Here is a 16,745-nt window from a genome sequence, read left to right as displayed (position 1 = left end):
GTCATAATTACTTTATCTACCCCTCCATCTTTAACAAGGTTCTTCATATTTAGGTAGTTTCCTTTTTTTTTTTTTAATGAAAACACATATTGGTGAACTTTTTTTTTTTGCTTGTCTCTGAGGGCTTTATGTAGGGAAGGAAAGGAAAAAAAGAGACAGAATGTTGCTATGTGCTGCAATGTATTGTGCCCAGAGCACCTTACAACTCTTCCCTTGCCTTCTGGAGGAGTACACAGCACTGTATTAAACCACTGCTTCTGGATGTAGGAATTACAACCTCAATAGCATTTGGGAACACATTTGGGCTTCATTGAAAATCAGGCACTCCAGGAAATCATTTGCATGGAAGGGTATCGAGTTTATGCAACTGACTGGATGTGGTCCATTCTGTCTTCCTCACCAGAACCTCAGCATCATGGTAACCTTGCTCTCTTCATGTCCAAGCATCTCCTTAGCAGTCAGTGACCCATGATGGGCTGACTACTGCTTCAAAATGACTATCCTGTGATGCCAGCTCAGGAGTGAACATGTTTCTATTAGTGCTTTTATCTTCTTTGGCTTGCTGGCGTTGATAGTTATAGCAAGGGATTCCCTTCCTTCCTCCCTACCTAATCTTCCTTAACCCTTGGAGGCAAAGCTCTTTACTAGCATCCCTGCTGCAGATCAGAGAGATCTGTGACTCTAATGAAGAACTGTACAGATTTAGTCAATGGCATTTGTGCAACAGCACATACAGCTGCAAATCCCTATAGTGCTTTCCATGCCACAACTGGTTTTTTTTGGCAGCAGCAAAAATAAAGTTGAGAATACTGAAGTGGTAGTGTGGTAGAGTTCATGTAAAGCAGTGTATAGTAGTTCTATGTGAATGTTATGGTTGTATCTCTACAGAAGAGAAGCCTACAGAAACCAGGCAGCAGGTAAAACCATGCATCGCTTCTGAAAGGATGCCACTGCCACATACATTTCATTGCAACCTCAGATGATCACAGCATTTCCATACAGCAAAGCACTTCACACTCAAAATCCAAATGTAGCACCTTCATAAGGCTGTTGCCATACCAGTTTGCAAGCTTCCTTTGCAGCAGAGGCAGGTGTCTGGGGTGCATTAGGAACAGCACTAGCACTAACAGCTAGTGTTTCTGCAGTAAGCATGGTGGTTCCCTAAGGGCTTTGAAGTCCACCAGGAGGGAAGGAACTATACAGCAAATGGAACTTTGATCTGAGAATTTCACCAGGAGAGTGTGGAGGCCAGAATTCAGAGGCTGTGTGCAGCAGTGTTCTTGAGGTGCTGTTCTTCATTTGCAGTTGCTATGGAACTATGAACTCTGCAGTGTCTGAAAAAATCTGCAGCTCTTCGAGGACTCTGGAGCCACAATGCAGCAATAAAAGCACAGAACTATTCTATAGATGTACTGTAACCATGGCACTGCAAACCTCTGCAGAGAGGTGTGAATCATACAATGGTGAAACACTGGTGCTGAAACCCGCAGTATGACAGTGTGCAGTTCTATGGAGTATTTGTAGCTGGAGCATAAGATCTGTCTGCAGCACCAGCTGCAGTATGGGAATCTTTGTGTGGGCTTTCTAACAGAAGCTTAAATTCTAGCACTCATTTGAGACAAGGATAGGGCTCAGCACCTACATCAAGCAGTGCATGCAGGATGCAATAGATAGCCTGATGACACATCCACACTTTCCACCTTGTGCCTAGTGAAATCACCTCTTTTAAGCACTGAAACAGAGTGATGAGATGCCCTGTGCCCACTCTTCTGCTCTTGGCCTGCTTAGCCAGGCTTTGAAATGCAGCTAATAATGGCAAGCCCATTTCAGAGAAAGGCTGTGGCAGGCCAGATGATTGCCAAGCAAATGCCAAATTTATTGCCAGTGCTAGCCTTTCTTTGTTGCTGGTAGTTTTCCTTTCTGCCCCCTTTGCAGTACTGGTTTCCCACATACTCCAGCAGCATTGGATATGGCCCTGCACCACATCTGAACACAGAGAACAGTGGGGGTTGGAAGAGACCTCTGAAGATCATCTAGTCCAAATTCCCTGCCAGAGCAGAATCATCCAGAGCAAATCATAGAGGAACACGTTGAATGCCTCCAGAGATGGAGACTCCACATGCCTCTCTGTTCCAGTACCATGCCACGCTCAAAGTGAAGTTTTTCCTTATGTTGACATGGAACCTCTTGGGTTCCAGTTTGTGTCCATTGCCCCTTGTCCTGTCACTGGTACCCCTGAGAAGAGTCTGGCTCCAATCTCCTGACGCTCGCTGTGTATCTATTGATCAGCATTAACGAGATCTCCCCTCAGCCTGCTCTTCTCCAGGCTAAACACCCCCTGCTCTCTCAGCCTTGCTTCCTAAGGCAGATGTTCCAGTCTCCTCATCATCTTTCTAAGTTTCCATTGGACTGTCTCCAGTATTTCCCTGTCCCTGTCCCCAGAACTGTGCCCAGAACTCCAGATATGGTCTCACTAGGGCAGAGTAGATAGGGAGAAGAACCTCACCTGCTGGACACATCCTTAATGCACTCCAGGATGTCATTTGCCTTCTTGCCCACAAGGGCACATTGCTGGCTCATGGGAGCTTGTTGCTGGGTCACCGCGAACTTGTCCCCCAGCACGCCCCGGTCCTTTTCCACAGAGCTGCTTTCCAGCAGGTCACCCCCTCACCTGTACTGCTGCAGGGGGTTATTCCCACACTCGCCCCGGCTGAACTCCACGAGTTTTCTGCCCGGCCAGCTCTCCAGCCCGGCCAGGTCTCGCTGAGTGGCATCACTGGGGGCATCGCTGACGGGGTCTCAGCCTGGCAGTCACTCCCCCCGGTTCGGTACCGGCAGAACACCGGCTGAGGGCGCTCAGCGCCCCGCCTGGAGCGGAGCCCCCGGAGCAGGGCACTCAACCCCGCCCTCGCTCTCCAGAGCGGCTGCGCGCGCGAAGCCGGAGGCCGCCGGGGCTCTGGCTGAGCGCGTGCGCGCGAGAAGGCGGAGGGCGCGGGGCGGGGGTAAGGCTGCGCTGCGCTGGCATGGCGGAGGCGCGGCCGGGCGCAGGTGAGTGCGGCCGCTGTGCTGGGGAGCGGGGAGCCGAGGGCCGCGGATAGGGGCTGGTGGGGCCTGGAGAGGGAGACAAAGCATCGCTCGGTGCCCGTGACGTGGGGCCAAGGGCCGCTCTGTGGCGGTTGCGGCTAAGCTCTGGCGTGTGGAGGGGCGCGGGCTGCGGCACCACCTGTTGCCGCTGCCCTACCCCCTCCCGCCGCAACTTCGTGGCGCCTGTGGCGCTCAAAATGGCTGGGCCTGCGTCTGCCGCAGGGCGGGCTGGACAGGGAAACTTACCCTGAGGAGGGAGCTGCGAGCTTCCGCTGTGTGACAGGCGAAAGGGAACGCCAGGGAAAGTACAAAGAACCGGCTGGCTTCTGGAGAACTTGCTGCTCTCTCACTCCCTGTGCCCGGGAAACTCAGCAGAGAGAGGCGCTGGCAGCACAGGGCGGCCCTACCTGTCGCAGCCCCACGGGCGTGTCGCGGGGTCTCACTGGGCTCTGGGAGCAGGGATCAGGGCGTGTAGGAGGTGACTGTCAAGAGCAGGTGCTTCCTGCCCAGAGTGGTCCAGGCAAAGGCTCACAGATAGAGAGCCGCTTAGGGACCCGACCTGTCGTGGAGGTGAACGCTGCGAGTACAAGAAAATATTTTTTCTCTCGTTTGTTTTCCCTTACTTGCTTTCAGAATGGAAGTTCAGATTAATTTTCATTTTACTGGCTGCAGCTGCTGAGGAGGAGGTGGAATAGCCTTTCATGATCCATATTCCAGCCTCACATATGATGATTTGTCATGTACTACAGTCCTTTAAAGATAGAATAACCCTTATGTAATTGTGCCTTGAGCATGTAACTAGAAATAACACTGTTGCCCAGAGACATTCATGATATTTAGTGTTTCCATGATGTCTCTTGATTTTTATTGCAGTCTGGATAGAATTCTCGGGTTGCTTGATGAGTTAACTCATTTAATTGTTTATAAAGTCATTAGATTTCACCCAGGAGGAATCCTGGACTTTTGTGGCTGGAGTGAAGAAGAAGATATGACTCTTTACTTTTGATTAACTGATGTCAATTCAGATTAACTATTTAGTCTTTATCCTAAATACTCCTCTGTCTTTTCTATTCTGTTCTCGGCAGCCTGGCTGCCATGATGGAAAAGGTATTTGAGTTCATTTTTTGATGGGGGTGCAAATGGGAAGCTGCCTTGTGGGAAGGGATATGCCATAAGACACAGTTCAGAAAGCAGAGACTGATAGTTTCAGTAAAGAGAAGCTGGTGCAGGCAAATGCCCATTTACCTTCTGTGCTGTCAGGTTGTGAGTCAGCTCTTGTCCTGAAACCTTTTATACGGTATATATGTATTGGAATAAAGGGTCTTATGGATATGCTTAGCTGAAAATATCTTTACTGAAAAGCTATAGATTAATCTGGAGGGTACACTGTTCGTACATCTGCTTTATAATACTTAAGATAACACAGATACAGTCATGTTACATTAAGTTTTAGAATTCATTCCTTGCTATGGTATCACTATGCTACCAAGAACCATCTTGTAGATAAATTTCAAGTTGTGCTTTAGCAGTGTTAGGATGGGAACTGTCTTTTTGCCCTGCAGCTTCATGGACAGAGCGAGTGTGTTGTTTTTGAGAACTTAAATGTGAAAGATATTTCTGCTCTCAGGGTACATCAGGGGAACCAGCTGAGATTGAAGAATTTACAGTTTTGGGTCATGGCAGATGTGCAGCCCATCCAGGGTATTTTGCCAATACTGAATGAGACCCAGAGAATAAGAGAATGTAAGAAACAGGGAAATTGTAGACTGATTATTCACATTGAGGCACTTTTCTAGCTTGCAGCTCTGTGCACCTAGAAGGGACAGGTGGTATTTGTCTTTAATAGCCATTAATGGATTTTTTTTCTTCCATCAGTAGCAGTTACTGTTGAATGTACTTTTGTTTTTTTGCCTTTACAATGACAGCTGGGCCATTATACATGGTACAATGCATCATTAAATTGAAGATATCACAGAGTTGCTGTGAAGCATTAGGCCTACTGTAAAGGTGAACAGAAAAGTGGAAACTTACATTTTTTCATCTTATGCAAAATTTATTCTGTAGTAGATATGTAGGATGGTGAAGCTACTTGTGGTAAAGTTATATTTTTTCCCTACTTTCATATTTCTCCTATGTCATCATGAAATAGGTTAGCTAAAGCCTCATGTCTTGTTCAAAAGGTGGATGTGCTGAATTTAAACAATAGCATAAAAAGACAAAAGCATAGCACCATGCACTACAGGGGGCTAACTAGCTGGAAAGCAGCTCTGCAAACAGGGCCCTTGGGGCACTTGGTGGGCTGCAGACCATGAGTCAGCAGTGCACCCTCTCCACAAGGAAGGCCAGCTGTATCCTAGACTGCATTAGGAGTGTTTCCACTTTGTCAAGGGAGGTGCCTTTTGCCCACTGCCCAGCACTGGTGAGGCCACCTGGATGACTGTCCAGTTCTGGGCTTCCAGTGCAGTGAGGACATGGAGTGAATGAAGCTAAGGGTTATGAAGATGATTAAGGGATTGGGGCTTTCCTTGTACGAAGAGAATCAGAGATAGCTGGGACTGTTCAGTCTGGAGAAGAAGTCTCAGTGGTCTTCACGGTGTCTACAATTACCTAATGGGAGGAAGTAAAGAATATGGACTTAGATTCTTCTCAGTGACATTAAGTGAAAGGACAGCAGACAAAAGGTACAAATTGAAATGCATGAAGTTCCTTCTCAACAGAAGAAAAAGCCTTTTTACTGCAAGGAGAGTTGTGCAGGTTGCTCAGGCTGTAGCAAGTTTGCCCTTAGAGGTATGAAAACCCAGGTGGTCACAGTCATGGGCAACTCTAGCCTACCCTGTATGAGCAGAGTCCCTTCCAACCTCAGCCATTCTGTGATTCTATGGTAATGATGATTTTGTTCGTTAAATCTTTCTCTAATAATATCTTAGTTGTGGGAAGAGAGCATATCTTTTATTAGATGAGGCTGTTACAGTGAGAATAAACAATACATTTTGGGCATGCGGATTAGGTTACACGAAAATGGGTTGCACTGCTTGTGTCTTTAAGCCTGAAACAGTGTAAGTCCTGCTTAGGAAGAAATCCAACATTTTGTGAATATGTTCTAAGATGCTGTCGTTGAATATATAAAGTGATCAGAGAAGACAGAAAAGATCAAGTTTCATTTTCTGAAAGGAAGGATTTTAAATCTTCCACTGTTTCCAAAGCTTCCAATGTAGTTGTGAACTGGCAGGGCTCATTGAGAGGGCTTTAAACTAGATATGAAGTGGGAAGGTCAAAAAACCATATGGACTAAAGATGACCTTAGAAATGGCATAACAATGGAGGGGCTGAAACCATTAGCCCAGCTGAAGAGCCTCTGAACTTCATCATGGGCCCAGCTCAAATGCCTTTGTGCAAATGCACACAGCATGAGCAATAAACAAGAGGAGCTGGAGATGCTGTCATGCCTGCAGAGTTACAATCTGATTGGCATCATGGACACATGGTGGAGTGAATCCTACGATTGGTGCGTTTGACTAGAAGAATATCATAGAATGGTCTGGACTGGAAAGGATATCCAAATGTCATCTAGTCTGACCTCCCTGCAGTCAGCAAGGACATCCTCAACTGGACCAGGTTGCCCTTAGCAGGAAAGGACTGTCCTGGATCCTTTCCTGTGTGGCTTGCCCTAGGTGATCCTGCTTTGGCAAGGAGATTGGACTCCATCTCTAGAGGTCCCTTCCAACCCCTAACATTCTGAGTCCAACTCCTGACTCCATGGAGTGCAAACTAGAAGTAAAACAGATATCTTAAGAGCATTCTCCATGTGCTTCTTAAACACTGAAAGGCTTGGGGCCATGACCACTTCCTGTGAGAGGCTTTTTCCAGAGCTTCGCTGCCCTCTTATTGAAGAACTTTTTCTTAATACTGCCCAATCTGAACTTCCCTCCGTACAGCTTTAAGCCATTCCCTCATGTCTTATCACTGCCCACCAGGGAGAAGAGATCAGCACCTCCCTCTCCATCCCCCTTCTTGAGACAGCTGTAGACAGCAGTGAGTTCACACCTTAGTCTGTTCTTCTCCAAGCTAGTATTCTCAGCTGCTTGTCCTAAGTCATGTCTTTTAGTCCTTTCACCATCTTGATAGCCTTCTTTTGAACACTTCCTATTACTTTTATTTCCTTCTCAGATTGTGGAGCCCCAAATTGCACACAGTACACTGTTTTTGATTGAATTTATGTGTAACTGACCAATAAGTGGTCAATTAATAAATGCTTATGCAGTCAGACTGGTACTAATCAGTTGTTTATTTAGTTCCAGTTTTGTATTGATTTGAAGCTGTAGAAAGAAAATCAGAGTTCTTCATACCTATGAAATGGATCCTATTCATGGGTGATATTAAAAGTCCTCATGAATTACTCATATTTTGGAGGTGCTTTTAAATGTCTGAATCCTGGTTTCCCATCTGTTTCTTCAAACTTAATAGATGATGTGGAAAGTGCTTTCAGAAATAGCACTTCAGTAGCTACATTCCATTTATAATTTGTGCATACATTTTACATACCACATCTTGTAACAGAAGAAACAATGCTCTTTAATAATAGACTGTGCTTAGCAGAGGCAAAATGTGTGATTTTTGCAGCACATTTCTATTAAACATTAAGAAGCCATTTGTTTTACCTTGGTATATCTATCCATCAGACTTTAAACCAGCTAATAGATTGTTTCAAACAAGATTTGTTTACAATTGCAATATTGCATCTTGTTTCTCAAACCAAAATATGTGACACTGTTTTAAGTGATCTACATTTGAATGGCTGCTGTTTACATTGTAATGTAAGAGGATTACAATTTATGTTTGTAATACTTTCTCTTAGTGGTGGATTAGAAACTGAAAATCCTATCCAACCTGAAAGGGAGTGTGATTGTAGAGAATAAAAAGGACAACTTTATCTTTTGAATTCTTTGCATAGGATACATGTGCTAAGGTGAGAAAAATAGAAAGCTTTCAGGGAAGCTTCTTCCAGATGTGTAAGCCTAGTATTTTGTCTGCAGTCCTAGTGATAGAAACTGTAAGGGACCTTACAACAATCATCTAGTCCAACTGCCTGACCACTTCAGGGGTGACCAAAGTTGAAGCATGGTATTAAGGGTGTTGTCCAAGTGCCTCTTAAACACTGACTGTCCCTCTAGGAAAATTGTTCCAGGGCTAGACCACCCTCTGAGTAAAGCAATGTTTCCTCACATCAAGTCTGAAACCTCTGCTGACAGATGCAGCTTTGAGCCATTTCCACACAACCTGGCACTGGGTACCAGGGAGAAGAGAATCAGCACCTCCCTCTCCACTTGCTCTCCCACTGATTTAGATTGATTCTTAACTGAATCCACAGCTGTTTTGAAAGACCTCTGTCTGCTGTTCTGATTCTGTTCTCTCAAAATGAGGTTAGTATTGCAGCTTACAAAGAAAAAAACCAGCACTTTGTATTTGCCATTTATATCTAGTGTAAGAATAACATATAATATGGAGCAATGTTGTAATATATAATTACTATATATTATAGTATAGGCTGTTGATAATGTACTGTATAATAACATCTCTTAATATATTGAATGTCAATAAAGCAAAGAAAGTGATTTCAACTGACTTTAAAAACAAGTATGAATTAGATTGTGGTTAATAACATCTTTAAATATAATTTAAAATTTCTAACTTTTAGTAGGCTTAAAGCTTCAATTGCATAAAATTGTATGGTTTTTTTCTTTAGCCACCAAATCCCTTATAGTAGTTATAACCATTCCTAAAAAATCAATTTCCCAACCAAAAAATAAAAAAACTCTTCCATTTGAAAGCGAATGAAATTTGCTGGGGAAAAAAAAATAGCTAGTGTTCTCATTTGTTCTTCCCTTCAAATGTGAATTTCCACAATTCTTATCGAGAACTTAAAATAATAGGTAGTTGAGATACCCAGATAGCATTAGCCTTATGGAGAGTTTCTTATGTTCATAGCCCAAGTGCTTTGTTTGAATTGTCCTGAACTAGGAATAATCTGCACATACCCTACCATTAGAGGTACCCTACCTAACCTGAGCGCTACCTTCATCAGATTTCACAAGTCTCTTGTCTTTTTTACACCACTGTGTAAGAAGTAACCAATCTGCCCCAGCCTGCTAAACTCTTCCTGCAAATTCCTGTTACAGCGAGGCCTCCCTGGCACATTGTGATAGGTGACTGAGCAACATAGTATCTGCAATAGTATCTGCAACATCTACCTCTTTCTTTTATCTAGAGACATAGAAATGACAGGAGACGGCTCAGGTAGAAGCATGGTTCATGTTGATGGCCTCTTAGCAGAAAAATAATATTGCAAAGCTGCTGTGGGTAATCCCTCTACCATTTCATATGACACTATGTAGAATAGGGTAACCTGAGTTCGTTTTTCATTGCTACTTTTTGGCTGATGGATTTTAATTTATATACAACCTGCCATGTTTAAATCTCAAATGTAGACTTTGTATTTAAGGGACCCCTTTTTCTTCAGGTTTGTGTGTGTATGTAAAACTTCAGCACCTTTTAAACAGTTGTCCTCACACTTGCATGTCTTGCATGTGTACAGTGCTACTTCAGAGATTTTTTTTTTTTTCTTCACTCAGAATCATCACAACCTTTGTCTTCAAGACTGCAAGAGACAGTGACTTCCACAGAGCACTGCATGATTCCACTCTAGTTTCTGGAAACTTGTTTGCAATTGTTCTGTCTGATGTGGCATTAATTGAACTTCTGGGCCTTTGCTGGAAATAAATATTTATTATTTAATGGTCTTTACCTGTGTTTTTTTCACTTTTTAGGTGCATTGAATTTCAATCCTGATGCTGATTCCATTCCAGGAGAAAGACAACCTACAGATGTAAGTTGGGTAAATAAAGAGAGGAAAGACTCTAAAAGCAATCAGAATAGAAGTAATTTACAGTTTCCTAGTCTGCCTTCTGAAAGAAGCACAGATTATGAAAGCTCTTCCACAAAGCATCACAGTCTTCGTAATTCAGACGGTCAGTATGGGAATTCTGAAGACTTCCACCAATATTTTGGTACCAGTAAAAGTTTGAAGAATCGCAACTTGCAAAGCCAGAGATGGCACAGATCAAGAAATGATAGCACATGTACTAGAAGTAAGGTGAGGCAAAGTACTGCTGATGCTGCTGCAGGTCCAGGAATTTCAGATGCTGCAGTAGTACCTGGAAGAAGAGCACCTCCAAGAGGATATAATGACTTTCTCTCCTCAGAGAGTGACAGGGAGGTACCTAATGCAGATAGCAGAGGAGCAAAGCCAAAGAAAACACATCTGATGTATGCATCTGGAAGAGGTTTCAAGGAGAAGGGAAAGCAGGTTCATGACCGGGAAAAGAGAGTGTGCTCCAAACAGAAAGTAGAGCTGTTTGAAAATGTTCAGTCTTTTGATTTGACTCAGTCTGACTCTTCAGAATCGTCTGTTGGGAAGGCATTCTGTGATGCACCTGTTGGAAGTGGGGATGAGCAGAAAGGCTACAATTATGTAAACAAAAGATATCCCCGGAAGCCTGTGTGGAATAAGCCCCCAGCAGAAAAGGAGTGTCAGAAAAGACATGATTCTCACCGTACTAAAAATGTAAAAGTAGGCAAGAAGTCTTCTCTTGCATATAGTCCGAAAGAGAAGAATGAAAGGAAGAAAGAACTCTCTGTTCACAAAAATGATGAAAGCTTGACAGGTGAAGTCAGGCATCAGTTGTCCGATTCTGTCAGATGTAATGGAAGAAAGTTCTTGTTAAAGGGGGATCAGGCACCTGCACTGCATTTCAGCTGGACCCAATACTGGAAAAAGCAAAGTGATGTACCAAAAAACAAGGAAACTCATACAGGTAAATTTTCTAGATTCTGCTGTACTAAGGGTGTAATCTTTAGTGTTTTAAACCACCTTCACATTTGACTAGCTGCAGAGGTTTATCACTTTAACATTAGGTCAGTATCAGTTTCAGGGGGTAGAACTGAATGTGAATGTGTGGTTTCTGAATGGGGAGGTGTTCTGTAAACACACTACGCAAGAACAGATTTTGTTGAAAGTGTGTGTTTGTTTTGTTGGCTTTGTTTTACTCCCAAGCTGCAAATGATCAGGCACCATGTTAAAACATGTATGTTTTGGAAGTGGGAGTAAAATTCTGAACAATGGGACTTCTTAGAATCATAGAAGGGTTTGAGTTGGAAGGGATCTTAAAGATGATCTAGTTCCAACTCCCCTTGCCTTGCCCCCACAGGCAAGGACAACACCTTCCTAGACCAGGTTGCTCAAAGACTCATCTAGCCTGGTCTTAAATACTTGCAGTGATGAGGTGTCCACAACCACCTGTACAGCAAAGAACTTCTGAATGTCCAATCTAAATCTACCCTGCTGTAGTTTAAAACCATTGCCCCTTGTGTTGTCAGCATAGGCCCTTATGAAAAGTCCTTTCCCAGCTTTCCTATAGGCTCCTATGAGGTACTGGAAGGCTGCTATGAGGTCTCCCTTTCTCTTCTCCAGGCTGAACAGACTCAGTTCCCTCAGCCCATCCCCGTAAGGGAGGTGCTCCAGCCCTCTGATCATCTTTGTGACCTCACACAGAATCCTTTGGACTCTCTCCAACTGATCTGTATTCTTGCATTAATGGCACCATAACTGGGTGCAGTATTCCAGATGGGGTCTCAGAAGAGCAGAATAGAGGAGCAAAATCACCTCCCTTGTCCTGCTGACTGTGCAACTTTTGATGCAGCCCAGGACACGGTTGGCTTTTTGGGCTGCCAGTGCACACTGTCAGCTAATGTCAAGTGCCTCAGCAGCCTGCACGCCCAAGTTCTCCTCTGCAGGGCTGCTCTCGATCCATTCGTCACCCAGCCTGGATTTGTGGGCTTTGTTGAGGTCCCACCTCTTAAGCTTGTCCAAGTCCCTCTGGATGCCAGGCCTTCCCTCTGGTGCATGAACTGTGCCACACAGCTTCATGTCATCCACAAACTTACTGAGGGTGCCTCAATCCCACTCCCTGTGTTGCCAACAACGATGCTAAACAGCACTGGTCCCAACAGTGACCCCTGAGGGATGCCACTCATCACTGGTCTCCATTTGGACATTGAGTTTTTATCACAACTCTTTGAGAGTAGCCATCCACCCAGTTCCTTATCCAGCAAGTGGTCCATCTATCAAATTCTTCCACTTTAGAGACTAGGATGTTACATGGGACAGTGTCAAATGCCCTCAGTGAAGCTATGTTGGTTGCCCCCAACCACATCTTCATTTTCCATGTGCCCTAGCAGAGTCTTCAGGAGGATCTGCTCCATTATCTTGCCAGGCACAGAGGTGAGACTGACTGGCCTGTAGTTCCTCAGGTCTTCCTTATCTCCATTTTTTAAAATGGTGGGTTATGTTTCCCCTTTTCCAGTCAGTGGGAAGGTCACCAGACTGGAGAGGTACAGTCCTAAAAATGATTTTTGCAGAATAAAATCTTCTCATGTTTTATGTAGAAATAGGAAAATACCAGATAAAGGAACCATATTCTCCTCCTAGCTGGATTTTTTTTCTTGTTTTTTGCAATGGCAGTCTCAAAAGGTAATTAGAAATAGAGAAAGTCTCTGGACACTCTTTTTGGAAGTTGAGAATAGAAATGTGCCATTGACAGTGCAAAGCAGACCCACAGGTTTTGACTGAGTGAATTTTGTGCCAACTCATGCCATTAGGGACTTAAAACATTAAATGGAAATCAGCTGACTCTCTTCAGAGCCATAGTGCTCGTTTCTGTTTTTAGACAACCTAGGTAGATTTTTCTTAATGTTTTAGATAAATTTAAATATGCACTGAGAAAATAGTCTCATGTCATTTGTAGCACCCAGAAGTAGTTGTCCTCTTTTGTATTCTCCTGCCACCTAAAATGGTAGGTAGGCTAGATCCTCTTATCTTAACCATGGTATTGAGTTTTCTGAAGATTTTGCTTCTAAACTTTCTTCTCTTTTGAAGCTGAGAAAGTAGTAGTAGTGTATCAGGAAACATAACATAGCCCTAGTCTGAGGCATAGTTCCCTTAGGAGAAACTCAAGGATCGAAATCCTCCTTGATCTTTTCTAGCTTAAATACCTTAACTTGCATTGTGAACCTAGAGCTCGCAATCTCACCACTACTGCGAAGCTACTACTACTAAACCACATCCCTCAGCCCCATGTCCATTCATTTTTTAAACACCTCTAGGGATAGGATAGTGAATTCGCCTTCCTGGGCAGCCTGTTCCAATGTCTGAGAACCCATTCTGTGAAGAAACTTTTCCTAATATCCAACTTGAACCTCACTTGGCACAACTTGAGGCTGTTTTCTCTTGTCAGGCCTGTCACATGTTGCAAGTGAGAACAGACCACCTCCCACCTCACTCCAGTCTGCTTTGAGGTCATTGTAGGGGATGATGAGGTCTCCCCTCTGCCTCCTCTTCTGAAGACTAAGCAACTCCAATTCCCTCAGCCATTTCTTGTAGGACTTGTGTTGAAGGCCCTTTGCCATCTTAGTTGCTCTTCTTTGGACATACTCCAGCATCTCAATGTCTCTTTTGTGGTGAGGGGCCCAAAAATTAACACAGTGTTTGAGGTGTGACCTCATCAGTGCTGAGCAGAGGGGAACAATCCCATCCCTAGACTTGCTGTCCACAGTATTATTGATATAAGCCAGGATGCCACTGGCTTTCTTGGCTACTGGAGCGCACAGCTGGCCACCATTCAACTCTCCTAGGTCCATTTCTGACAGGTGGCTCTCCAGCCCCAGGTCTACTTGCAAGTGTCCCTGCTGACTGCAAGAGGGTTGAACTAGATGAATTTTAAAGGTCCCTTCTGAGGCAAACTATTCTATGATTCTGTTGAAGAGGACAAACATTAACACTTCTGGGTTTCTAGACATCCATGGGCTTGCTTTTAGTTGTGTGTGGTAGAAGCACATTTTGAATTGATAGCAATTTTTCCTTTATTTTAATTTTCTGTGTGCCCTTCACAGGGAGTTCTAGCTTCCCTAGCATTGTACCCTCTGAAAATGGTACATTTACACTTGTAAGGAAGATACTGTAGAATTGTATGGATGTAGCTCTAACAGTGTTTTTAAGGTGTATGAGTTAAATCTGGCAGAGCTGATGTTATGTGGTGCTGTTGTTACAGTTGCACATCTGTGTTGGGGTGGTTTTGTTTTCCCTGTGGAGTTCTTGCTTGAAGTACTTTACCAAGTACTTTCATAGGGCTCAAAAGGCCCTGCACCATCATTGTACTATTGTACTATCATTTTACAGTAATTCCACTCATAAAGCAGTCATTTCATGAGGGTTTGTTGCTGTAATCCATGTACTTCACTGTTAATGCTTCCTGTGTGGCCTTCTAGGGATATTTGAGGATGGGAATTAGATTTAATTTTGGCTGAAAGTTCTGCAGTTAAGAGCTTTAAGCTTTTTGTTTTAAACTTTATGCGAAGATAAAATCTCAAACTTCTACCAAGCTTCAAACTATTCCCTAATTTTTAAAATAAAAACGATTGCTGTTCATCAACAGTAATTATTGTTGCTGCTTCTGTGGAAAGCTCATGTGCCCTCTTCCTGCTGTGAAACTAGAGAAATGCATACCAAGTGTCAAACTGGAATCTTCCAGGAGTAAATTAATACCTTGCTTGTAGCTACAGAAGCAAAATAAGTTCTGTTCTAATTTAAATTAAATCTTGGCGTTTAATCTGAGTGTTGTTTCTCAGGTAGGTGATGTCTCCTGTACAAGTAATGTATTTTTATTTGCAGGGTCATTGATTGAACAGCTGACCACAGAGAAGTATGAGTGCATGGTATGCTGTGAGGTGGTCCGGATAGTAGCCCCAGTGTGGAGCTGTCAGAATTGTTACCATGTGTTCCACCTGAATTGCATTAAGAAGTGGGCACGATCACCAGCTTCGCAAGCTGAAGGTTGGTATTCTCTCTTGCATGCACTTTCCTAAACACACATTATAGCTAAGTTCATTTCTTATGTTGGAAAACTACTTACAAATAGTGTCTGAGGTAACGAGTAAGCTGTAGATAAAGCAAGTTTTAAATAAAATATTGTTCTTTTCAAGGTTCTTTGGTTGCCTTATATTATCCACCTGACTCTTTTGATCTTTAGTAATCTGGTGAAAACTAATTTCCAAGTGTGGATATATAAGTTAAAGATCAGTTAAATCTGTGCACCAAGATGCAAAGCTATTATTACACAGAAAAAACTCTCATCTGTCATCTCTGTTTGGCTGAACAGTCAAGCAGAAGCAGCACTTCAAGCATTACTTGACTGCTTTTTATTCAACCACTTCTTAGTTCTGTTCTCAGATAAAGGACTTGGAAATCAGTCAGTTATGCCATGTGGTGAAATGGCATTCAGAGAAGATGGAAAGCTTTTTCCTTTGTCATGAGCTTAAGTGGTTTCAGATTCTTTGTGTTATACCACTTTTGGAAACTCTTCTACCACTGCATTCTGCCATTTGAATGCTCTGGTGTAAATGAAGGCTGAATTGCAGCCTCTCTGCTGTGTTCAGCTGTGTGATGTAGACACTCAGAAGACTGTAATGTTAATCTTGAAGTAGGTTTTTTTTTTTGTTGTTGTTTTTTTTTTTTAATTTTGAGTGTTCACCATTCTTTGTGTGTCTCTGAGGAAATACAGTCTGTCAGCTACTTCCAGATGTTTGAGAGAAGTTCTTAGAATTTGTAAATCTCTTGCAGAAAGGATCTCTTGCAGAAATCTTGGATTTCTGAAGATGGATATACAGACTTTGGGTAGGGGCTGGTCATGTTTCATCCTGACAGTAGAAAGGAAAATAGGAATATCAGCACAAGATTTGAAGGCACTAGAGTGTTTGGTAAGGGAAGAGTTTTCTGAGTGACACTGAGATCATGAGCCAAACTCAGTTTCTCACAATTTTTTGTCATCACAGCATTGTATCAGAGGAATCTTGAATACAAAGTCTTCTTGCACTGTACAGCATCTCTCTTCTCCGAGATTCCTTCAGAAGTGGTTTACTGAAGGTGTCTTCTTTCAGACACGTCTTTGCCTTCTGTCATCTTGATGGTCATCTGAAAAATTACTTTCAGCTTGTCCAAGCAAGGTGAAATAATCCAATGTCCTGGTTTTGCTGCGTCAGAATTGTAGGGCAGCTATGGGCTGCAGGCCATTAGCAGTTTGAAGTCAGCCAGAGCAGCTGACCTGAGTTGGCAAAAGGTGTTTCCCAGATCAGAAACATCATGCTCAGTATCAAGGGAGAAGTTTTCTGAGGACAGGGTCCTTCCTGCTTGGATTCCTAGTCTTGCTCTGGCTGCTTCTGTCCCTGTTCCCCTTCCTTGTGCATTGTGGTCTTTAAATAAACTAGATTATTCTGCTTTATTCTGGAAGTGAAGCAATGCTAAATTGGTCTTCCATAAAACACATAAGCTCATAATGTGAGAGGATAACAAAAAGGAAAATACAGATGGTCCTTAAGACTAGGTAATTATATTTTTCTCACCAGTTTTCCACACTTAATTAACACTTCTTTGTGCTCACATCCCCAGATGTGGTGTGGGGATGTGATGAAGGCTGTCCATATTCTAGTAGAATGTCTTATGACAGGGTATGTGTTAGTAGGAAAAAAGCAATTTTGCAATTTGTTCTTGCCCC

General features: G+C 43.2%; 1 protein-coding gene across 1 annotated transcript in view; it reads left to right on the top strand.

Annotated features, from left to right (window-relative positions):
* The first annotated feature begins 3,023 nt into the window (after nucleotides 1-3,023).
* NFX1 (nuclear transcription factor, X-box binding 1) overlaps nucleotides 3,024-16,745 on the top strand; it is a 33,719-nt gene continuing 19,997 nt past the window's right edge. Inside the window, exons 1-3 of the mRNA XM_054384856.1 lie at nucleotides 3,024-3,048; nucleotides 9,909-10,955; nucleotides 14,867-15,028. Coding sequence (XP_054240831.1) covers nucleotides 3,024-3,048; nucleotides 9,909-10,955; nucleotides 14,867-15,028 — 1,234 coding nt within the window. The remainder of the gene's footprint in view (nucleotides 3,049-9,908; nucleotides 10,956-14,866; nucleotides 15,029-16,745) is intronic.

Source organism: Indicator indicator, chromosome 11 (assembly GCF_027791375.1).
Source record: "Indicator indicator isolate 239-I01 chromosome 11, UM_Iind_1.1, whole genome shotgun sequence".
NCBI lineage: Eukaryota > Metazoa > Chordata > Aves > Piciformes > Indicatoridae > Indicator > Indicator indicator.
Note: the sequence above shows the minus strand (reverse complement) of the source record. Positions and strands in the feature narration are given on the sequence as shown.